Source organism: Puntigrus tetrazona, chromosome 11, assembly GCF_018831695.1.
Source record: "Puntigrus tetrazona isolate hp1 chromosome 11, ASM1883169v1, whole genome shotgun sequence".
In the NCBI taxonomy this organism is placed as follows: Eukaryota; Metazoa; Chordata; class Actinopteri; order Cypriniformes; family Cyprinidae; genus Puntigrus; species Puntigrus tetrazona.
The window spans coordinates 2,372,442-2,398,415 of record NC_056709.1 but is presented as its reverse complement, the minus strand read 5'-3'; the positions used below and the strand labels follow the sequence as shown (position 1 = coordinate 2,398,415).

At 38.1% G+C, this 25,974-nt stretch overlaps 1 protein-coding gene across 4 annotated transcripts in view; it reads right to left on the bottom strand.

Annotated features, from left to right (window-relative positions):
* fhit (fragile histidine triad diadenosine triphosphatase) overlaps nt 1-25,974 on the bottom strand; it is a 236,996-nt gene that overhangs the window by 19,043 nt on the left and 191,979 nt on the right. For all 4 annotated transcript variants that reach the window (XM_043251385.1, XM_043251384.1, XM_043251383.1 and 1 more), the window contains one exon: nt 20,810-20,878. In XM_043251385.1, the coding sequence (XP_043107320.1) occupies nt 20,810-20,878 (69 nt within the window). The remainder of the gene's footprint in view (nt 1-20,809; nt 20,879-25,974) is intronic.

The following is a 25,974-nucleotide window of genomic DNA, read 5'->3' as shown; positions in this document are numbered from 1 at the left end:
GAGAGAGAGAGAGAGAGACAGAGAGAGAGAGACAGAGAGAGAGAGAGAGATAGAGAGAGACAGAGAGAGAGAGGGCATGCTGTGAAATGAACAGAGTGTATTTGGGTGAAGTAAATCAGGGATTTTTACTTCAAATGTGTGTGTGTGTGTGTGTGTGCGTGGATGGCAGCCAAACCTTCTAAAGTTTAAAGAAAACGGAACTGGTGGTGTGTGTGTGTGTGTGTGTGTGTGTGTATCATCCCTGGACAGGCCCACAGGCTGATGACAGGGTATCTCGGTGGACTAGAGGACAATCTGGTGTGTGTCACAACATCCAGACGCTTTCTTGCCCAACGGAGACTAATTACTCAGCATGACAACATGTCTCCTGCCTTTCTCTCATCTTCCCTTTCTCCCAGAACGCACCAAACACCTCCACTGGACAACGACTCAAAGAAGGAGGGAAAAAGAGTTTAATGACAGCCTGTTTCATTTGTCTCTTCTCTTCAATTTCACTGTCAATTCAACACTGCCAAAATCCTGAGCTTGTGTGACAGGATTGGGCAAAATGTAGTGGTTATAAAGTGACATTTCCAGAAAGAAATAACAGAAAGAAGATTGTGATACACAAATAATAAAACACATTTCTCAAAAAAAAAAAAAGACTACACTGTATTTTGTTAATTAATTATAATGTGCTTTTAACTGGTTCAATATTGACATACAGCCCCAAAAGTATTTTTTTAGAAATAAATTAGCATATTTAAAATATTGCAATATAATTTCATAACACTATTTTTTTTATCCATGAATTATTTGGTCCGTGCTGTACGAGATTTCAAATATTCCGTTTTTTTTTAAGTATACTAAAAATAAATAATGTATCAGCGACGATACATTGATTAACTTTCAGTACGCTTCAGATTCTATAAAAACTAGCGCCGTCACGTTACTAATCACGATTAATAAAAGTTTATCGAATAGTCCAAAATCAAAGATTTCGTAACATAACAGATTCAGAACAGTGCGTTTTGTGTATACTATCTATAAACACACACACACACGGTATGTATCTTGAATATTTACATTCATGTAATTTATATCATATATGAATGTTACTTATATTTTTACTATATAAACATAACACTTAAATATATGCATGCGCGCGTGTGTATTTACGTACACATAATCAATAGAAACGTATATAAACTCCAACATAAACTCTATCTCGACTCTAAGACGTATCACATATTTTACGTTTTTTTAAAAGTACACCGTACCGGTTAATTAGATACAGGGCATCATTTAGCGAGTGAATAATCTCTCCGCTCGACATCTTCAACACGGATGGAATGTAGATGAAGCCTCTACGCCAAGCGTCGTCAGGGAGCACGATGTTTCCATTAACCTTTTCAGCGGCATTTAAAAGCCACGAAAGGACATCGGACGACGCGGTATCGTCAATGACAGACCATATACGAATCCCGGCTGGCAGACGCATCGTTCTCGAGAGCTAATCCAAACAGTCGTGCCCTTGCCAGCTACAAATGAATTACCGCGAATTTGTCTCTAATCGAGCGAAATCCCAAGATTGGCACGAATTACGATGATTATGAGGAAAACTAAGCAGCACTATTAGGAGTGACATTTGAGTTGGGCGTTAATTTTCTAATAACATGCCTGAATAGCCGTTATGATAGACGCCTCAGGATAAACACCAGATGTCCGGACAGATGAGAAACCTTGGGAAGGGATCACAGGATATCCACGGATAGAAGCGCTCTCCCGCACACACACACACGCACACGAACACTTTGGATTTAATTGATGCTACAGGAGAGGAGAGCGGATCTTTAAGGGGGGTTTGAGTAGCAACAGAAGGCCTTTAATCACAGCACTGGAATAGAGACTCGAGAGCCTCAGAAGCCGTCGATAAGAGAGAAAATCGCGGAAAACAAACCCTCGGCGCTCACTCATGTGAGAAATCAAATTATATCGGACTCCCATGACGTGTATCGGAACGCAAAGGAAGTGCGAGAAGCGCGGTGTTATCGATTATCACGGGCGCCGCGGATGCCGAGACGGGACGATGGGAAACGCAGAGCATAAATAGCAAAAATGCACGCGCGGATTTATTCGAAAAACGCGTTCGCTTAAAGATCTTCCATACGGCGTCGTTCGCAGAGCACACCCCCTGAACTCACGCCGCCCACTCAGAATTCCCATCGTGCCCCGCAGCGGTAAACACGTAACGCTGTGTCGAGTGATGGAGTCGGAAAGGTCATGCGGCAGCGCTCGCAATAAACCAGCCGGTACCTGCGCAGCTCTCGACGGCTGCAGCTCATAAATATGAAGGAGACTGACATTTCTAAATTAAACATCATGAGGAAATCTGTCAACACCGCATTCGCACGCAACACCGGCCCCCGCGAACGCCGCCGCCGCCGCCCGAGCAATTAAGTTGTTACGGCAACTTTTCGGCGCTAGATTCGGATTTGGCGCACAAATTTCGGGAGAAGCGACGGAGCTCGTCCCGAATATCTTCTCTTCCTGCTTTTGAAGTTGCTCTGTTTTGATCATCAACTGCGAGAGACTGTCGAGCGCACGGGTTTCAGGAAATGCAAATGAACATTTTGGACTTTGATAAATATCATGTAATAAGGATAAAATAAATAGAAACTAAATAAATAACGCTTTCATCCCGGGCAAAGCATTCATCAAAACACAAAGGGACAGATGAATTAAAAAAAAAAAAGAGTGATTAATGACACACTTCAAAAGAATCAGGAAGATAAAACAACACAGAAAGTTGTACAGAAGGGACTTATGGTTCTGATGAACTCTGATTTTACGATTTTCCTGGATCGGATAACTTCAAAGAAAAAGACAATTCACAAAACAACAAGATCAATCGTTTCACGGTCATCGAATAAAATAAATAGCTATAAAATAACTATTCGAAAAAAATAGCTAAATAAAATTACTTAATTGCGTACTTGGAAGAAAATAAAATTGTTTATTTCCAAAAAACGATAACTACATTTTAATTTTATATTTTATTTAATTTTTTTAGAGAGCACTTTTTTATTGCGGATTTCAAGTATCACCAATAGTAATAAATATTATAGAATTTTTTTGTTAAATAAAAAACTGAATAAACGCTTGTTTAATCTCCTCAGATGTCAGATGTCTGAGGAAGGTTGCTGTTGCACGCAAAATCTGTGTAGACTCTCGCCATTTTCCCACGAAGCACTGCTTTCGCGAGGTTCCGCGAAAACGTCTCAGCGTCGTCTCGTATCAAACTTCATTGAAAAGATCCATCCTAGATCACTTTCAGTCCTCTTTGACGAAACCCCTTCTCGACCAGCGCGTCTTTTCAAAGTAAACTCAATACGGTTTGCTGATTCGCTGAAACCGACTTATCGACTTCGCGCTTGTTGGATCCTGCGGTAAAAAGTCAACCTGCGATGCCTTAAAAGAGGACAATACCGAGTTCGTATCGTGCTATATGTGGAGAACAACGCGCGGCAGCCTTTTTGTGTTTATACATTTTTGCAAATCAAATCTTCACATTTTCTACGAATACTATCCAAAGGATACAAATGACTGTTCAAACGAGATATAAAGGGTCGTTTAAACCCTCTGGATATCATTTGCGGAGCGGGAACACGAGAACATTTCTTGTGTACATTGTGCATCTATACTTTCATAAATCATAATGCGCAATTTAGTGGCACATTGTATGCGTAAACTGATTTAAGAATGATTTACTTAACTCATTTTGCTCAGAAATAAGGCCTTTTGTTGTTTAAACCAAAACCAGCAGCGGAATTATTAGCGAAATCTTTACCTGGCCGACATCGATTTATTCTTTTCACACATAATATCTCCAAAACAACAAAGCGCACACTCTCAGCAAACATATTTTATCATGGTAATAGCTGCCACTTTTAAGAGACTCCCTCAGTGCTGATATGCTTCTAGCCATTCTGAATGACTCTCAGTTAATAGGCGCAATTAATGAATCAATATTTGATTAATGAAGGTCTGGAGAGCGTCCATTCAGACTCCAAACAGTCCAAAAAGACAGTAAAAATCAAACGGCAATCTCTGGGCTCTGGTGTGACTTCTAATTGTAAATAATTGTCCCAGCAGGCTTCTCATATGCATGCGTGCGTGTGTGTGTGTGTGTGTGTGTGTGTGTGTGTGTGTGTGTGTGTGTTTCTGGTGTGGGTGGTTGGTTGGTGTCAGTCTCAATAAGCCACTTACGTTCTCAAAGCTCATTTCTCTCTGGGGGTGGTTTTAATATTCCTCATTCAATCTTTGCCCTCTGTGCTGAGCGGGAACATGAATAATACACTCATATTCTGTTGTTTAAGTTCAGAGAGGCATAACAAACAAAAGTATGTTTTCGTACTTATACTTCATACTTATCGCGAGGAACAAATCGGCGAAACGCGCGTTTGCCGAGATGTGACAAGCTACATCGCGGATCTGAAAGTTTCCCAGCGTCCAGAGCTCGCGATCAGCTAAAGGAAATAAAACATTTAACTGTTAGTAAAAAATGTAATATTGTACGCCTTTAATAACAACCACGATTCATGAAAAACACCGAATGAATGCATTTCCATTTCAGCTTTACTGAGATATTATTATACGTTTACAATATTGCTTACAGTATGAACTTTTGAGCAGTTTAGTGCTGTTCTGAATTATTTATTGATTTAATTTGACTGATGTTTATTTTAGTTTGAGTAACAATGTTTTACTTTTAGTATTCTCTGACATGTAACTCATATATGCTATAATAACAACAGCAATTATTATTATTATTATTCATACAGTTATTCATAGCCCATTAATCCATTGACTGACTATTGCACAAAACATGCATAAATCACGTAAAACTGTTTTCAGCATAAAAAAATAAGAATAAAGCATCTGTGACAGCATGAGAGAAGGCTTCGGCTCAAATCTGAGCTGTCAGAATGGCAATGACTACATTTAAGGGATGTTGTTTACTTATTAAGTGTCATTGATTTTCTAGTCACAATCACATACTGCAGGCTATTTGGATTACATTCACTTCATTTATTCTGTCTCTCTCCATCTCCATTCAAGGATTCGTTATGACCTTGCTCTTTGTATGCATGTCTCTTTTCAGAATGAACGCACCGAACAGACATCGATCTTCAATCTGCAGAAACAATGTCCGCGCAAACAGAATTGTCATTCAAATACAGAAGTGAGTTAACTTGCCGTAATGGCTTTTTAAAGCTTAACTGTAAGGATATTCTACACAGTACAAAGATCTGTTATGCAGACCTGTTGGAATTTTTTTTTTTTTTATTATAATTATTTTAATTTTTTTTGCATTTGTAACAACCCCCGCGACATTGGTATTTATTAATTTATTTGTTTGTTACATCAGAAAATACACCTACGGCATTGCTTATCATAAAGTGGGCCAAACGAACTTCAAATGAATAATAAAATGTATGGTAAAAATATTTCTGAAATACTTTATCGGGTACAAACCGGCTGAGAACCACCGCTCTAGCGGTAATAACCCACCCACCAAAAATGAACAGGTCTAGCACATGTACGCTATCCGTCACTCAATAGTTGTCTTGACTTTTTTTAACAAGGAGTGAAATGTATTAAGTAAACCTTAAGGGAGGTTGGGAATCACATTCTTCAAACCTCAGCCTCTCTCTGAGCCGCAGAATCTCTGCCGGATCTCCACTTGAGATGAAGGCTTTGGTATTACGCGCTGTCCCATTTCAAGGTTTTATGTGAGGAGTTACGGTTTCTCTAAAACATATACATTCTCGTCCATTTATCAGCTTAGATATCAATCTAACAAACCGGGAATCTGGAAAAACAGCAACATGCGCACGGAATGTAAATGTGTTGGTCATTCGAGGCACTTAAACCTGCATCACAGCTGCTCTGCAGTTTTTTTTTGCGCAACTAACAACACCGAATGGAACTGCAAAAATAATAGGTTCCAAACAGGTAAGTGTGAACACTTCCCCGAACTCTTACATTATTCAGACAAACAGGTATTTCATGTCTCAAACTTGCATCATTGGTTGAGGCTGGAAGAGGGCTATAGCCAGTTTTTCTTGCTATTTCATACAAAGAGTCTAAGCGAGAATCTGTAAGGGTCCCCCTTTTTCTGAAGAACGGAATTCAGAGGCCCTGGTCGAAGGTTAATGCGCGTTCGGTCTTTAAAATCGTCTCTTTAAATCCCTTCTTTTAAGTCCCTTCACATAATTTTATCTGACTCCAATCTTTCGTGATTTTAGTTATATTTATTTAAATGTAACTGCTGATCCCTCTAGTTGTGATTAAATTTGGATCATTAATTAACTATAATACTTCCTAGTTTCGACTTATCGTTCGTTAGGAGTCTGGGTCGCTTAGAGACCTCGTTTGGCCAGAACAGAGTCACGACACATCTGGGCTAGTCCAGGTCTTAGTCAGAGGCTACCCCGTAGATCGCTTACCTTAATGCAGTAAGTAATAGCATGCTAAGCCAGTTTGGTGGCCAGAAGTCAAGATCTCAAGACGGCTCCATCCATCGATCGTTGATCTGAGTCACCCTAGCACGCCAACAATGAGGAAAACCTCAGAAGTCACTAACGTACTAGAAAAGTTATTCAAGACTTACGTTTATTTAACGTTTATTTTGCCAGGCAAGAACAGTTTCCAAATTGGTATCATTCATAAACATTTGCACAACTGATCAGCAGTACAAAAATAACACAAAATAAAGCAAACATAAAAGGTCATTATACCTGGTCTTGAGAAAGTACATATTTTTATTCAGCAAGGATTTGTGCGAATGACCTATTCTCAAACCCCGCCCCTAAACCTACACATCACTGGGGTTTAGACAAAATCATACAAAACTGTGAGGACGTACAAATGCGTAAAAATTAGCCACCTCGTAAAACATGAACGAATAGGTCGTGAGACAGTGTTGGATGATCTTATATGAATGATTATTTTCCAAACATCCACAAGGTGTGCAACGTCCAACGTGATTCCAGATTCGCATTTTATTCAAACTACACCGCTAGCTGCTAGATAAAAACCTGTGAAAGCTACACTCTAATGAAAACAAATGAGCTACTGACGGCTACTAGCAGTACTACTTTTAGCAGCCAGCAGAAATCGCCTGTTTAATCGTCCGATTTGATTACCTTCTATTTGTGACCCTCTTGCCCTAAACATCTTCAACCCTCACAGCCTCATACCTCCATCGTCACAGTCTCCGGATTCTTTATTAGCTAATTTATTCTGTCAGCTGGTGATAGCGACATGCTATCTGATAGCAGGTAATTAGCATGCTAATTCATGGGACTGTATTGATGAAGGGATTGAGTTGGTTTGTGCCATTATAACCTGTTCAATACACCTGCCAGAGAGACACACTAGTGTCCTCAGTTCTCTTCACACTGTCAGCTAGTTTTCACACCAATCAATTCAGCATGTCAGTCACAGCAAAGGGAGTCATTTCATTTTGTTGTTTGGGTTTTTTTATCCGGCGAATGGTATATTTTAAGCTTCATTTTCATTCATATGTGGCAAGCATGACACCCTCTCTGCTGAAGCACCTCAACCTCCGTTTTAGCTGATGATTGCGGCCAAATTCGTGTAGAAAGAAAATCGCAGTAATCTACAGTGTTTCCCTATACGGAAGCTATTTCCGCCGCAGGACCATTTTGTGTTTAAAGATAATTGGAACTTTTTATCTTACGATTTTAGTTTTATTACATAGAGCAATTCCGCATGATAGAAACTCGCAATTAAGCATTATAAAATCAGAAACGCATGATATAAACTCGCAATCGCCAGTTTATGGAGTCAGAATCGCAGGATGGAAAGCGCCAATTACGAGTTCCAAAGCGTGTAATATAAACGGTTGTGAGCTACGAAGTCAGAATTGCGTGATATAATTTTGTAATCGCAAATAAAAAAGTCAGAATGGCACGATATGTTGTAAACTCACACTTGCAAATTACGACGGTAGAATCGTGAAATATAATATCATAATATAATATATTCATAATATAATACTTATTTATTTTTTCCCATCAGAAATGTCTTGCATAAAATCACAATTGCAAAAAATAAAGCTGCAAGATACTGACATTGAGACCTATATATATATATATATATATATATATATATATATATATATATATATATATATATATATATATATATATATATATATCACAATTCTGATGTTGTGTTTATATATCACAGTTCTAACTTAATAAAAAGCAATCTTGTAGAAATTACTGAGGGTAAAAAAACCCATAAATGTGAGTAAAAAGTCCGAATTTTTAGATAAAATCCCTTTTTTCAGCAGGAGTAACAAGCTTCCATAGGCATCCACTGCAAAACAACTTCTTTTATTCATGTAACAAAGCTCGGGGAGTCAATCAATGACACTGATGCTCATCTTTGATGCTCTAAAAACAGCATAGTAAAAAACAGAACAAATAGAAAGACTCAAACAACACAAAACAAGTAAAAAAAAGTCAGGTGTTGAAAATTAATCAAAACGGCAATACACACACGGGATGGACGCCCAGAACAAAAGCAGAAATCTTTAGTCAGGGAGTGAACAAAATAAAAGGCCAGCGGTGCCCTTGGCGAAGGTGGGGCTTTGCACCGCATCCCCTCTGTGAAATCATCAGCCAGGATTGTGCCGGACTGGCCTTGGGCAGGAAGAGAAGCCGCTATTTCTGCTAAAGCAGAACCAGAGGGGGTGGTGGGGGAGTTAATTGGCATCGGCCGATGCCCAGATTAACATGCCTGGCTCTGGGGTAGCGGCCAGGGTGGGCAGGATGATGCTGACAGGCACCACGCTGGCACTAAAGACATGTCAGGGCAGGTGTCGGAAATGGTTAGGGCTGGGAAGAGATTTCACTCAGCGGGGATGAAGCTTTGGCGAGGAGTGGTGGGGGAACGACACACCGGCTGACACCCATTACGACTTCTCTGTGCTCCCATCGGAATATAACATTTCATTTCATTAGTCTTAATTCATGAACGTTCATCTGGACATCAAACTGTACATAAAAAAAAAAAAAAACTAAAATGTATCGTAGAATAACCAGCTGTTAGCGGATGGATGGATGGATGGATGGATGGATGGATGGATGGATGGATGGATGGATGGATGGATGGATGGATGGATAGATAGATAGATAGATAGATAGATAGATAGACAGATAGACAGACAGACAGACAGACAGATGAACTAATACAACTTCTTCACTGACTAATTTGAAAACTATTATCCCCAATCTTTAATTTGTGACCAAACGGGATCAAAAGTACTTTTATTTATGTATCGCTATTTCTAAACTTTTTTCATCCGCAATAATGGATCACAATAGTTTTCATTTCATTAGGTCTTATACAGCATGTAATTTCAGAGTAATTCTGGTGGCATCACATTTGTAATAAACCACACAATATAACTGAGAGCAACATTAATAACCAATACCATTTCTCTTTTAAAATATGTTGACTACTGGCATGTTCTCTTAGCTAACTGCGTTATTTTTGTGCTGCATAAACATTTTTTTTCTTAGTTTATACATTAACACAGTCATAGCCAAAAATATTGGCACCCTTGGTAAGTATGATCAAAGCTGTGAAAATTAATCTGCATTGTTAATCTTTTTTTATCTTTTAATAATTGTTTTTCTAATTTCTAATCTAATTTAAAATGGGGAAATTGTATATATATATATATATATATATATATATATATATATATATATATATACAATTTCCCCCATTTTGTTTTACACTCATTATGGAAGATATATTTTCGAGAACACAATTTTTTTTGTGCAGTTAAAGCGCTACGGTCCGATTTCATTAAAAGCAACATGTAGTCAAGTAATCAATTAAAATATCTGAAGTCGATGAATGGAGATTTGAACATTGGCTTAGATTCTGATCAAACACACATATTTCAAAATAAACCTTTTTTCAGCAGTAAATTAGCTATTTACATTTGCAGTTTGGAGTAAGACAAGCAGAACGGTTTCCTGACAGTTACCCGCATGTCGAAGTACTACAGTATATCTATCTGGCAGCATCAGTGTACCATGGTACTGCCACAATACTTAACCGGCACAATAGGCGGTCTGCTAGAATGATTGGATGAAATCTCCTCTATTCTTTGCAAAACTTTAATCTAAATGTTCCCTCAAATGAAGCACTTTTGGCAGAGATAACACCTTCCCCATTATGAAGCCCTAATTGCAGGTTGGCTACATATGAGCGGTGCGATTAGGCAGCGGATCTGATAACAGCTCCGGCACCTTCATGCCTCTCTGCACATAGCACTTAAAACTCTCCTTAAGCAGCCAGACCTTCGGCTCTCCTGCCACGCAGGTTTAAACACTTAATCGTCTTTAATTACACCATTTCAGGAGGAAAATTCGTATGAGAGCAATACGTCTAACAGTCCAAGAGAGGACTTTTTTTTTATTTCCGTATGTGTATTTTGCTCATTGATAAAAAACGCCTAGCTACAGTTTCTTTAGGACGCCGTCTCGCGTCTTCAAAGCCCTTTGCCGAGCGCGAACGCAAGTGACCCGCAGGTTTATAAATGCCTCTGAGCCGGAGCCATCATCCCAGAACAAAGCCAAGCCGGAGAAGTGCTGCGCTTGGCAGAAGGGATGTCAAAAGTCAGGTGATTAGAATACCTCTTCCTGTCCACCGCACGGAGGAGGACAACGCCGCTCATTTCTTCAAGCTTTCTCCGCCCCATTTAAATAAATCAGAATCAGCTTCGGCACTCTTTAAAACCAGACTTATACGATTTTTCTCCTTCAGCACATGCCTGATTTACACATTAACATATTCGTGAATTTAACAGGCAATTATGTTGTGGGTAAGGTCCTCATAGTGCAATTAATCTTAAGTAGTAGCTTTTGGGATTAAAAGGTGGTGGAGTAAAATAGGTGAGAGAATAAATTATATCCAAATCTCTTCATCGAGACATACAATATGTTATTTAAGCGGCGCAACAAGAACAGGGCGGCCTGTATTGTATGAAATTTTCGATAAACACTGACTTAATACCGACTTTACCTTTTAAAATGGCTTTGCACGTAACACATGCTGTTAGTTTCACTGCCATTCACAAATAACCACGCTGGTAGAGTAAAGTGTCCACCGGATGCTTGCGAAATTTCCCTGGAAGTAGAATTTTTTCATTTACGGTTATATTTTGTTTAATTTTATATATGCGGATATGCTATTTTCGTCTACTACAAAGTCGCGAAGTTACCTTTGGATGCATCTTTTCTTAGACGAATGGGTTGATGAGAGCTGGGCCCACCCTACGCCAGAATCATACTGTAAACCCTCGAGGTCTTTCTCGAAAAAAAAAACATACTAGTAAACCTTGTGGTCTTTACGTCACTGACTTTCGCGTAGAAGCCTGCCGCCTTGACGGTCGCGTAGAAGTCTGCTGCGAAGGTCCTTGCACAATGAATTTTTGTATGTGTTTTTAGCATTTTTCGCAGTTGTTATCTTTTCCAATCAAAACGGTTGCTATGGACGCGAAAAAGCAGAAATCCAAACCGGGTCCGATTTTTTTTATTTTTTTTTTACGACAGACGAACGTTTCGGAGGCAGTGTGCAAACATGATCGACGCAACGTGACTTATTTATTTATTCGTATGTAGTGCTTATTCGAAAGTTTTCAATCAAAAATTGTGTTCGAGTACGTAAGCGCGCGAAATGTGCCAAAATGGCACTTGCTGCCACCTACTGGTCTAACCATTTAACCGGCACAAAAATCTCACTAAAACACCCACCACTAATTCACAGATTCACAGCCTGTCTGGAAAGATGCAATGCAGGCCAGCCGAGGCATACGACTGAACATCTCCAAGTGCAGTTACATCAGCACTCTTGGAAAGTTGCGCGGCCGGTTTCGAGGACTTACTGTTCTATAGGCCCCCGAAAAACATACACATACATTGCAAGAGGCTCTTAAATCAGCTTTCTGTTTAAATATAGCCAGTGCCTCCTACCCGTACTTGAATTACTTGATTTCAAGAGGGGCACTAGGCTTCATTTGCATGCTCTCAGTATAATTGAGCCACATGAGTATAGATTTTTAGAACAGCGTTGAGTTACAGATCTACGTAAACGCTACGTAGCGCATTTTTGACAATTCTAGCATGTTCTGTGATTTCCATTCCCGAAACAACTCCCATACCAGCGGGGACACGCTATTGTAATTTCGAATATACACATATCGTCGTATAAGTGTTGCATAGACTTGTCAAACACGAAAAGGGCCGTAAGGATGCACAGGAAAAAAAAAATTATATTTCAGCAGTTCCCTGTAGAAATTAAGAGGTGGATATGCTCATACGTGACCGCAGGAGATCCCACTGGACTCCGTAAACAAACCCACCTGCTCAGTTCATTATACATTCATGCCAAAAGTCAAAGCATCTCATATCAGAAGGAAAAAAATCTGAATATATATATATATATATATATATATATATATATATATAATAACTAGGGATTTAAAGAAAAACAGTCAGGCGACTTGCTGTCTCAGGCCGTAGAGTTTTCCGGGAATCAAATTACAGTTCCGCGGCCGGCACCGCAGGGAACGGCTGCTGCTGGATGCATCACACACCTCTCCCCAGGCAGATCTGCAGGCAATGGACACAGCTGAGGAAAATGAAAAATGATTTCTGTGAAAGGTTAGCTGCCACCGTCCTCTCTGCCCGTCTCTGCTGGCGCCTGTCACTCTCCATACACCGGCTAACCTGATTCACAGCGAATAGAGACAGAACATATTCTGTCTGCTTTGGAGAGGAGGATTAAGGCAGGCAAACTGTGTGGTTTTTAAATGATATTTATATAGTATACGCTCGGCATAAACTGAACAACAATACTACATAAACTGCCTCTCATTTCTGTTATTTCTAACTAAATAAAAAAGAAGTTTAATCTTTACAAGAAGCGTCTTATGAAATGAAACTTCTATAGATATATTTATCAAAATATTTTATTTTACAGACGAAAAAAAACTGTATTTATTTTTTTAACTATTTAAATAATTTTCATGCACCGAGATTAATTCTGATTCAGTCAGCAAATGAGTTATTAGACTGATTATTAGACTGATATTTTACTGAGCTAAAAAAAAACTAATGAGAGTATAGTTTAAAAAAAGGTCTGAATTTCTGCATAACATGTCTGCCTATTCTGAAGAATAAAAGTTGTTTTTTTTTGTTGTTGTTGTTCAATAAATATTATTAAAATACGTAAATAAAAAGACAGAAACTTTATTAAATATGTTAATAAAAATACAGAAAGAGAATAATTTCAAGATTCTGAAAATGTATATATATACATAAATCTACAAAATTTTTAAAAACAGTAAATATTAGATGAATCAAGCACTAAATCAACTTTGTGCTGCAGCGAGTGATCGCATCAAGAATCAGAGAAATATACACGTGAATCTTGAAAAGAGGTTGGTTTGGAAAGTGATAGGTCATGGTTCTGTGCCATCTAGTGGCTTAGATGAATATAATATCAAAAACACATTGTACCCTGGGATGCCTTTACCCCGTTGGACCCTACGTATTTGATGTCTTGCTAAAAAGCGCACCGAGGTACGTTTATGCCATGAGATCATGTAGATGTGTCTTGGGACAGAGTGCCGGAGTTATCCTTATACGAATGTTTCGGACGCCAGTCCAAAAAAGTCTAGAAAAAGCCTACTCCTCTCAGAAAACGTACAAATAAAGATACTTCTAAATGTTCGATTACTATTTGGAATATCGTGATCATTAGTCAAGGGCTCATTTTTTCAAAAACGTTTTGTGAAAACCTGAAATTTGGCCAAAAATCGACATTTTCACTTCTGCCTTGCACTTCCTGGCTTATTTTGCCAGCACAGGTCGCCTATTGTTAACCGGCCTGGAAATTCATGCCAGTTCGTTTTTTTTTTTTTCTCAAAAGTGTATATTTACGCATTAGTTACGTGCTGAACACGTTCCCACGCGAGCGCCGCGCATTACGAATCCAAATGATATGCGAAGCAGCCAAAATTAACGCGGCTATGTACGGGTCACGCGACGAGCATGCTAATGCTAAAGCTAAAGCTGCAAAGGCACGCGCGAGACGCTTCGCCCGGGCCAATTAACCAGTTCGCCTCGCGCGGGTCTCGATTTACAATACCAAACTCGCGAAAGGCCTTTTCCTGAACTCTTAACGCGAGAGCGGAATCAATCCTGCAGCCTCCGGCACAATTAAGTGCATCATCAAAACGCGCTCAAACTCTTATAAAAGACTAAACGTCTCCGTGTTCTCCGCAGATGGAAGACTCAAAGACATTTAAGAAGAAAGACGGTACGCGAGACAAAGGGCAAAGTCAGAGAGCTGTAAAGAAGAAAACGCAAATGCTAAAATCGATATATAGAACGTTGCTCTGACGCTCGACTCCTCAGAATGACAGATACTCGGTCACAAGCGTTTTTCAGAACGGTTTGTTTTGTCTGTTTCTTCCTTCCGTGGGAAAGGGTGCGCCACAAAAAAAACGAAAAAACACGAAAGGTCAGATGTTGCAGCAGTTAAACCATTATGGATATCGACTGTATCTTGGTTTCATTTATCCGGGAAGGTGCGCGACAGACAGCGCAAACACCAAAGAGGCCATTTTCCGGCTTTAAAAGGAAAGTTTGCAGTGTAGCGACCGAGAGGAAAGTCAGACTCGACAGACAGATATTTGTTACTAATATCCTCTGTTCTGCCAGACACAGTTGTCTATTCTCTTAGATCAACACCTGGCGCTGGGAAAGACAGAGCTGAGGAAACAAGGATGCCGCCATCTGTGTGATTACTTATGAATAAAACTCATCCTGCATTATAAATGTCTGTTTGCTACACAGAAGGAATTCGGTCTCTGAATTGCTTCCTCTGAATATAATTTTCTTATATGTAAGGGATTATTACATTTTCCTAAAATAACTTCAGCATCCTTGCCTGACTCTTACAAACAGAAGCCAAGTACATATATTTGAGTACATAACCAATTACCACCACAAGTAGCTACCGTATCATTATTATTATTATTTTTAAAAAAAATATGCATTCACAAAGATATTATACAGAGATCAGGGATCAAGAAATGAGCTATGTTTTTATTCTTGAATGCATCTGTAAGGCACTACTGTTTTTTTTTTTTTAGCTCTGGGGTCAATGGATGAATACTAATTTTGTTGTTTTGGATCTATTCATTAATACAAAAACATATTAGAACGCAATTCACGTCTACACTGACTCGAAGCTGTTCCGTACTGGACGTGGCTTCATTTCTGAATTGAAATATATTTTTGGTAACATTAAGAAAAAAAAAAAGTAGTAGGAGATGATTGTTTTAAAAAAAAACGATATTTGTAAGCATTACTTTAATTAAGACATTTTTATTATTTGTTTGTTTAAACAAGACGTGTTTAAGGAAAATATATTACTTTTATATACTTGTTATTATCGTTGTTGTTTCTTTGCGTGTGTGTGTGTTTTTGAGGACATAATTTTGTTATAAAAAATAAAAAAATAAAATAAAAATAATTTAAAAAAGGTTAGCGTAACCGACATTCGACTTTCAAATCAAACGAACAAACTAACAAACGTAAAAACTGTTTGTCAAGCTCAATAAATATCTTTTGCACATGACTGCATGCACTCACATATTCGAGGTATAAGGAAAATATAATTTAAATATTTACTTTAATATATTTTACTTGATTGTTGCACCACATAACTATTTGCAAGTGAGTAAATAAAGGAATACATATTTATAGTTTTAATTAAATACATATTTACAGATATTGTAATTAGCAGATGTTTTTTTATTATAAACAAATAAAATAAAATAAATTTTAAAACATAAATAAAATAAATGTATAAATAAATAAATAAAATTAAATAAAATTAAATAAAATTAAATAAAATTAAAAATAAATAAATAAAATAAAACAAAATTTAAAAGGAAAAAGAAAGGACATTTTTGCATTGGGGTAGACGCCTCCACCGAATGCTTCAGTCCCTCAAGAACGCAGGTGCTCCGTAACACATAGCTTAAGGACGGTACAGCGATCTCTGTCTACACCCTGTTATACTCAGATGCACAAGAGCTATAAGGGGTAAAAATATGAAAGCGACTGCTGGCTCCCTTGTTTATCATTCTCACGAGGAGCAGTGCAGCTATGTTTCTGATTCTTCATCTTTATCTAAACTATTAGAGAAGACTTATACTCTCGTCTAGAGGAAGGGGGTAAAAAATGACGAGTCCTGGCCCTCTGATAAAAATGTTAACTAGGTGAGTGTCAGAGAGATGGATTGCGTGCTGTCAGGGAGAGCAGGAACATGAGAATACATTGATATTTCTCATTACGTCGCCCTCTCCCCCGTCTTTGTTTTTCCGCCGAAACTCTGGCGCGGAGGAAGGAGGGCCCGGCGATAAATCACGCCCCAAATAACAACCGAGCCGCCCCGGCCCCCAACCGCTACGCCGAATATGATCGCTCGCTCACTGTTCTGCCATACTTTGCAAGAAGCAGCCATCGATAACGATCTAATGAACAAAGCTATCAAACAACATCAGGGCAGAAAAAAAAGGATAGAGGGTACAAGAGAGAGAAAGCGCGAGACACTTGATTTCGAAGTCTTTAAGCGGCTCAGTCCACAAAATGATAATCTCCCTGAAATTGAGAGAAGTCTGCTGATGATATATCGATCGCGTAGATAATGAAATGAAGGGGAAAATCAGCTAGATGGATAAAATACATTCAGAGATATAAATAAGGGAGACTTGTTCAGCGGTGTATTTTGGAATAGATTTAGGAAAACTTTGTGTCTGATACCTTGAACTGAACGCTTTTGACTAAAAATAGTGACACCAAGTGAACCAGTTTGCGCTAAAAATAGAAATGTTCACATCTCTGATGCCAAGGATCCCTAAATATGATGGCTCACATATATATACATATATATATATATATATATATATATATATATATATATATATATATATATATATATATATAATATATATAACAACATGATTTTTTCCTCCACTTATATAATGTTAATTATTATCTATAGGCTACTTATTATTATGCTCTAAAAACTTGGTGGAATTCACATTTAGCAGATATCTACAGAAATAAATTCCACTGCCAGTACAAAATTAGAATTTTGACGACAGCCTTCTGCACTTTCAGCATTCTGTCCAATCAAATGTTCTCTAGAATCAGATGTGTCCCACACGATACGCTGTATTTAAATAGCTAAAGGGGAGCTCAGGCATTCAAGCGTCAGATGTATGGGTTTATTTTTTTTTTTCTTAGCGTGAGCAAATCTTAAGGTATCTTGAGAGTTCTCCTATTGACATCGATATTAAATCAACATAACCCTTATTCAACTTTCCTTTGACGTGGAACTGGCTGTTTGCCAAATAAACATTTGGGCAACCTGTTCGGAAGCGTGTTATTTTCGCAGTTCCATTGGTTCGCCGCTGGCGGGCACAACAACGCATTTCAGAAAAAAAACATACAAATATTAAGATTCAATTTAGACGTCTAGAGTTAAATGCCTGGGCAGAATCTAACCGTCCTATCAACCCGGAACCATCTTTAACGCTCCTCCACCGGTGGATTGACAGGCGTGTGATTATAATCCTCACTCTGTCGTTTTAATATCTCCTCATTAAGTAGCCCTGTGGAGAGCGCTTGTTCTGTTCCCGAGATGCGTGGCTCTGCTCTTGACAGGAAAGCCATTAAAAGTAGACAAAAGTAGACGTTTCTGCAGTTTCTACCGTATAGATTTATAGTAGCTTTCTATTCGGTGCAGCCAGAATATTAAGATGCGAACGACAAATGAAGATTAGACTAATGTTGAGTAAAAGTCAACATTATACTGCACACAATGATAACAACAATGATGCATATTATAAAAATTGTGATTTGTTGAATTTAGTGACACTGACGTGATGTTATTTTCCAAGTAATCAATAAAAATGGCATTTCGTGAAACAGTTAACGTTTCATAGCTCTTTAGGAAGCGTAAAAAACGGATGGAAGTTACCATTTTAGGAGCTAAACTCACGGCCCTTTTTCAAATTTACAACTGTTAAAGTGCAACGCTTTTGCTTTTCTTCTCATGATTAAAAAAGGTCACAACACTTATTTCTGAAAACCACTGACCTTTATGGAGAGGATGGAGTCGGTGAGATTAGAAAACCTTCCACGAAACCAGGAACCTCTGTAGCAGTGTTTTTGGTTTTTTTTTCTTCCTGAGCATGGTGGCATCTTTCAACACACCATTTAGCAAATGGCCATTTAATACATTAGGGATGAAAAATGAGAGACAGCAAACAAATAAAGTCCTGTTTCCTGGAATCAGTCCAGTGCCTACATCCCATATAATGCTTCTGGTGCAATGACAGCTTTTGGTCAAACTTAAAACTTTTTTATTATTTCACCCAGATACATACAGTGGACATTAGAGAACAACCTATAACTTCCTAAATTTCAAGGCCACTGCTTGGTCCTGTTGAAAGCACTGACCTCTGACCCCCGTATGACGTAAGCTGCAGTTGTTCTTATAGTAAAACCCTTTGATATTTGTCTTTTACTTTTCGACTTTTAGTTTTGTTCATCCAGTCTCTTCTGAGCTTACGTCAAAACACCTGGGATGGCTTGGGCGTGAGGATATTATTGGGTAAGTTTCATGCGGTAAGCGTGTCAGAGGTCATCCAAAGAATTCAAGTTTAAATCATTCGACTTCTCACTGGTGAGCTTGCATTCAGCTGTTGCTCAATAATTTAAGTTATTATAAATTTTTTTTAAAAAACATTGGCATCATGTCCAGCCGATGACTAAAAAAAGTCTTAATAAAACAAATTAAATTGACACCTGGGATCATAGATGAATGTTTTTGTATTATTTGGAAACACGAACTTTTGGGTAAGCTCTCCAAGCTCCAAGTTCTTATCCAAAGACCCATTCAAGTTTAAATCATTCTTTCAAATTCTAAACACTGAATTGAAGTTTTGGGTAAACTACCCCTTTAAGTGGTTCGAGAGGAGAACAAACTGCCTTCTCCTGCCATTAGGTTGACTGACAAGAAAATTAAAAGAGAAAAATACTACGAAAGCAATAAAGAAGTAAAGGGAAGAAAAATCGTGACAACACAAGTATGATAAGCAGTCACAGTCTTTTCTTTGGCAAGGTGACACCGCAAAGGAAAGTGGAAATGCCATCAGGTACATCAGACAGAGCAGGAGCACAAAAGCTGCGCTGAAGACTGTATCTTTCACACAGGAGCTGTCAGGCTCTTTATGACCACGCTGCGGGAGTCTACTGTAGCATGTCACATTGTCTCAATAAAGTGACAAATAAAACCGCACGCCGGAGTCCCATTGTTAGCCGTGCTGGATAAACAAACCCTAACTGTGATGGCTGAAGTCGTTGGTGCTTTTGTTTGGGAAGAGGCCTGTGCAGAACCGAAGGAGTGGGTTAGGTAAAAGGACTTTTGTCTTCAATTGTCTTCAAAGCATGGTTATTAAAGCAATCTTCTTGAATACTCTCCACATCTTCCTTTGGTGGGACATATAGATCAGTATTGACTGTACTGTAAACGTATATTTCTATTAAGTGTATGTTGCGGTATGCATGCAAAAAAATAACAACGGTGAGCAGTGTAGAGTCAAAAATGTGTTTGCGTGTTGGTCTCAAAGATTTAGTCTTCTTCGCCCAAAATCGCAAAATAGCATCTTATTTCTTTTATTTTTGTAGTTAGACATGTTCTTGGCTAGATTCACCCATATACCAAGAGAAGTAGCAAGATAAGATAATTAGCTCGATTTACTCATAATTCCACACCATAAAATGTCCAAAAAAAAAAAAAAAAAAAAGTGGCATGACGACCCTTCGTACTTCACATCGGCCACTCTTTTGCTACTATTACTACAGCACGAAAAACGGCAATGGCAGGGACCTGCTTGAAAAGCATTTCTTTGCTAATCTTCTGTAGCAGTGGGACGCTAAAATCCCGTCGTCTCTTAAATGCGCTTTATGAGAGAGTAAATGCGTCTAGTTTAGCTTATAAAACATTTAACGGCGTAAGGTAAGGGGGGACAGCCCTCACTCATTATTTATTGGAAGACAAAAACGACTCAGAGGGGAGAAAAAAAAAAAAACTCACTCATTTGCTGTGCAGGACGCTGAAAATATATACGGCAAAACTCCACAATAACCCTCATGACCACATGCAAATTAAAAACAAGCTAATTTATCATGCACCGGTCGAGCACTGTTGATGAGGCCCTTCATTTCTCTCCGAGCACTTTTGGGAATTAAAAAAGCAAGGCTTATAAATGGGTTGAGTGGAATATTCATATGAACCTGCTGATATTCAGGCTAGAGTTAGTAAGAGCATACTTCAATTACAAGTGAAATGTCACAAATGTTTTTGTGTGTTTACCACAAATAATTTATTTAGAAACAAATTGAATTATTAATTAATTTCTTTGCCATGCATCAAACTATCTTCTTTATATTTCACAGAACCGTACATATTGGCATTGAATAATGTTCATTTTAGGGTGAGCTGTCCCTTTAAGAAACATACAGCCTAAATGTTACTTGCATGATGACGGTATGTAGTTAATTGCCCTGTCAGAATGTATGTGATAACATGTAGTACATGAAGCAGAAGATGTACGACAATTGAACCTCACCTCATCATAGATGCTGTCGTTCTTCTCAAAGTCTCCAGCTTTTCTTGGAAGCACGTGAACATGGACATGCTGTAATTACAAGAGGAACAGAGGAACGGTTAATCGAAAAACCATCGCTCAGCAAAGCTGAGGTCACTGTCAAAGAAGGTAAGGACAGGTACGCTCTACCACCCTCCATCTCACTTCCTTCACTACAACATAGTCCTCTGGCAGCTTTTCAGTGTTAACTTCTCTGAAATCATGCAAGAGTTACTGTAAGTTCCGCCAGACATGCATCAGTAAACCTCTAAGACTTCTTCTTTTTAGGCTTTTAAAACTTAAATTGACTTTGTCAGATGTCCTCGGCAAATTCCCTTCTGCAATATGCTGTCACAAACTTGGCCATCTGCACGGTTAGTTTGTAAAATTGTGCTTTCCTTGGGTGCACATTAGCAACGTAATTTGAGTCCCAGTAGAACACACTCTGTTTTAATGAACAAAACATTTGGTTTTGCCTACCCAACATATTTGCAGACAATTATTTATTTTTTTATTTTGACTGGCTGGGTGCATTATATCGGGTTATCATATATATATTTGGTTATCATTGCTTTTTTTCTCTTCTGGATCTATACATTTATGTATTAAAGTCATCTGGTACGACCAACAAAGTCAAGTAATGTAACAAAATATTCAAATGAAATTACATTATGGAAGGGACGTATGTAGACCCTACGCATCAAGATCAACAAGTCTCCTAAAATACCAGATAAGGTTAGGTAAGCTTAAATATAGTAAATGTCATGTGGTGCAACCCCCAAAGCTGATATTACAGAAACTTTTTTTGTATTAATTAATATTGTAATATTCTTATATTCTTACATTTTAAATTATATTTTACAAAATGGTTCTGATTGTAACATGTCAGGTTGTGCAACTGCCTGTGATTTTATTTAAATATTAATTTATGATTAAAAAAAAAAAAAAAATTAATATATATATATATATATAATATATATATATATATATATATATATATATATATATTTTTTTATCTATGAACATTCGCATGTATCAGAAATGTAAGGAAAACACGCCATTACTTTTTACTTGATGGTTATACCACATGACATTTTTAGCAACTTCGTAAAACATAATTCTACCACCATAATTCTTGTAAAACTCACAAAAAAACATGCATACAACTGTATTTTCCATCTGAACTGAACATTTGAGGCAATAAAATAGCAATGTTTTTTTTTTTTTTTCACTCAGGTTATGATTAGGGAGCATAAAATCAATTAATTGACAGTAAATTTGTCGCATCTCGAACAACACTGTCAGTCCTTAAAGAGCTTTCATCACATAACGAGGCTCAATTGTAAACCTGCTTGGTAGCACTTTTGTGCTGCATTAACGTTAAGATCATCACTTTAGCATACGTTTTCAAACAAATCAATCTTTAGATCAGTATTTTTGTACGATCTATACACAAAGAGTTCTCAAAGCCTGTCTTTACCGCATACAAATCTGTATCACAAAATCCTTTCCAGTACTCTCTACATGTTCTCTCTATTTTCAGCATTGAATCTGACATGCAAAAACGGAAAGGTACTGGTTTTGCTGGAATTTCTAGTTGAGCGCTTAACAAAAGGCAGGAAAAAAGAGATGTAGAACTGTCGCTGTTCTTTGAAGATCTCAGTAAAGGATATTTAAAAGTATAAAAAAAAAATCAAAGTCATACATCAAGACAGTAAAATGGAGGCCTGTCACCATCCTCCCCCAGTAGTTTTGTAATGTGTGATCATTCGCTATTAATGTATCAGAGCTTTCTGCATGAAGACAGGTGACATGACAGTGTAATGTGGACAGCATACATAAAAACCTGGAAAAATAAAAGAACAGGTACACAGAAGATGACTTGTGTCCCCCTGAAAAAGTCAAGTAAAGTGACTGATGAACACGATTTTATGACAAAGCCTATCCTGATTATTTTAGCCAGACATACTGTACATCAAAACCACAGATAAACAAACAGTATCCTCTGCTGTCCAAACCGTCAACACTTTGGTGCTTTTTCGCACCGAGCTGAACTCTACCAGGGTATTATAACCTCATTACAGTGCTTTTTAATTCATTTTTCATTAGTCTGTTGTGATAAACAGCTCAGGCTTGGTGAATAAGTATTTATAAATGTTACAAACAAGATAACATGTTTGGAGGCATCTGCTTTGTTGCAATGCATTTTCTATTTAATGAGTGCATTTGCATAATGTCTGCATTATTAAACTCATCTACCTTGAGGAAAGTATGAAAAAACATGGCGAACGCGCCCGCACACACACACACACACGCATAAAACCATTTCATCAAGAAGACTTTTTAGAGGCCGCTTAGCATGGAGAAGGAAAGCTCAGTAGACCAGAGCGAGTGGCAAAGGGCCACCAACTGAATAGTGCAGAAAATTGGAAGGATAAAATGGGTGATTTTAAGAGCAACGTGACAAGCTGCAGTGAAATACGCACAAGACTTTGGGGTCAGAGTCTGACATTTATTGTAACTCATATTACATGATAAAGAATGTGGATTACCTTGTACATGATTTTATTAGCCTTCTTTCATGCTAAGTATTTAAGCATAAAAATTAAAGTAATAGATCATATGTGAAAGGACAATTTACTCTAACCATGCGTTCTTTTAACCAGTGTTTCAGTATATATGTTATTATTGAAATAATATATTTCAAGTTTTAGTAATAGTAATTATTTAGTAATAATACTATAATAATAATATAATAATAATACCTAACTTTTAAGCACCCATGTACAGTGATCAAATTAATTATAAAAAAGGAAGGAGAGAGAGAGAGAGAGAGAGATTAAAACTGTAAATTGTACAGTTTATCACTTTGACCCATTTATGTTGTGCTATCCTTTTAAATGCTACAGGATTGTAAGTAAATTCAATAATATGCAATATTATAAAACTATTACAACCTAAATTATTATAACAGCTAAGTTCTAGATCTCCACAGCACTCAAAGAGAACACATTTGCATGTCAAGCACTATGTCTTTAGGCAGATGCATAACCAATTGTTTCATATTTTAAAATGTATTATTTCAGTGTAAACAATCAGATTTTCCTCTATGGTCATGTGAATTTTAGAGGTGTTTATCCTCTCACAACTCATCATCTTGATCATTTACATTTCAGCCGACCTTATAAACTTTCCTCAAGATGGATTAACACAAAGACAGGAAAGAAAATCTGCAGCTGCAACCAACTTCTACTGGAGTAAAAGGTTTGTAAAGTGCCTGCTCTTCTAATTAAAACAGATGTCTTTTAATTAGCTTCTGACGATGAACAAATGTGCAAAATAGCCGCACTGCTATTTATATTGTTTAGGTTAAATCCAGTCAGACAAGTAGACAAATGCATTTTGTCACCAACAGCTGGCCTCCAATTAAGACATAGGGGGTCAAAAGCAACGGAGGCTCACAGCCCAAACTACCTATTAGAGGAGCAGACATCTTTTCCAGAGTCATCCACCAGCATCACATTAGCTGAAACCTTAGTATACTGCCTTGCTGGAAAGCATTTTAGGCCATTATAGGCACCATGTCAACACAAATACCATCTCAAAATTATAGGGGCTAAAATTGTGATGCCTTCTAATGTACCTCATTTTTGGTCAAAATGTAAGGCAATCTCAGAAAACATTGCAAAGAGCTCAGTCCCAAAAAAAAAAACAAAAAACAGTGTGGCTTTGACATGGCATTTTAGGGGTTTATGCATTATCAGTGATAAAAATGATAAATATTATTATTATTGTTAGAATTATTATTACTAGTAGTAGTATTAGAGCAGCACTATGGAAATAAAACTCACAATTTATCTCATTATTTTGATTATATATATTTTTTATTTATTTTTTATTTTTTTTAATTGCAAAATAAAATAAAAACTCGGATTGCAAGAACAAAAAAATGCATTTTTAAATTGAAACCTCATAATTTCATTTCGCTGTCACTATGACGTTACCAATGAGAACTGGCGAGTGGAATTTGCATGTCAAGCCACTCCCCTGTATGTACAGGTGTATAAGATAGCGGCGTGCAACTACTCATTCAGATTTCTGCTTCAAAGCCGATTGCTTGCAGAGCTACGAAGAAGAAAAACGTCAAGTTGCATGGCTATCCTGCAAGTCCACCAAACCAAAGCGCTCACAAAGCTGCACAAGGGTAGTTCTGACCCGAGGTTGATGCAGGAACTGATTGTGGCGACTGAAGTCATGGCACGTTGCCTCTGTCAGGTGATGTCACCCATGGTTGTCCAGAAGCCCCATCTCTGGCTGAACCTTGCGCAGATGAATGATGCTGACAAAGTACATTTTTCTTGACGCACCCATCTCCCAGGGTGGCCTCTTCGGGGACACTTTCAAGGACTTTGCCCAGCAGTTCTTGAATGTACAGAATCAGATGGACAAAAACATCTTGCCCCAGCATTATTCCAAATTGCTAACAGTACTGCTTGCTCTTTGCCGTTTTGACTGCTGCTACAGGGCAAGCATGTGCTAGTCCACAAAAACAACATAGCAACAGTGGCTTACATTAGACACCAGGGTGGTATCTGCTCTCATCGCAACTAGCCCACCATCTACTCCAGGGAAGCTGAATCATGCAGTTGATACGCTGTCACGTCAGCTCACTCTCCCTGTAGGATGGAGATTTCACCCCTTTACGATCCAGCTCATCTCCCATTGAATCCTCCCATGGCCAGCTGTTTTACTCCCTGTTCGAGGCTCCCCTCGGCACGGATAGACTGGCACACAGTTGGCCCCGGGGTCTTCTCAAGTACACCTTCACCCCAGTAGGCCTCTTTGTATAGACTCTGTGCAATATCAGGGAGCATGAGGTACCAGTTCTGCTGGTTGCACCGTATTGGTCCACCTGAAGCTGGTATATGGACCTCATGCTCCTCTCCACAGCCTCTCTTTGGAAGATACCTGGAGGAGGGACCTTCTTTCTGGGGTTGATTGGTTTTCCTCTTGCTAGACTTTTTTTTTAGTCCCGCTCCCACAAGGTTACATCCTGCACCCAACCGCTCCCTTACTCTTTGTTCACCTGCTGTAAGCTTAGAATATATTTTTTCCCAAACCGATGTTAAATGTTAAAGAATTTTGTA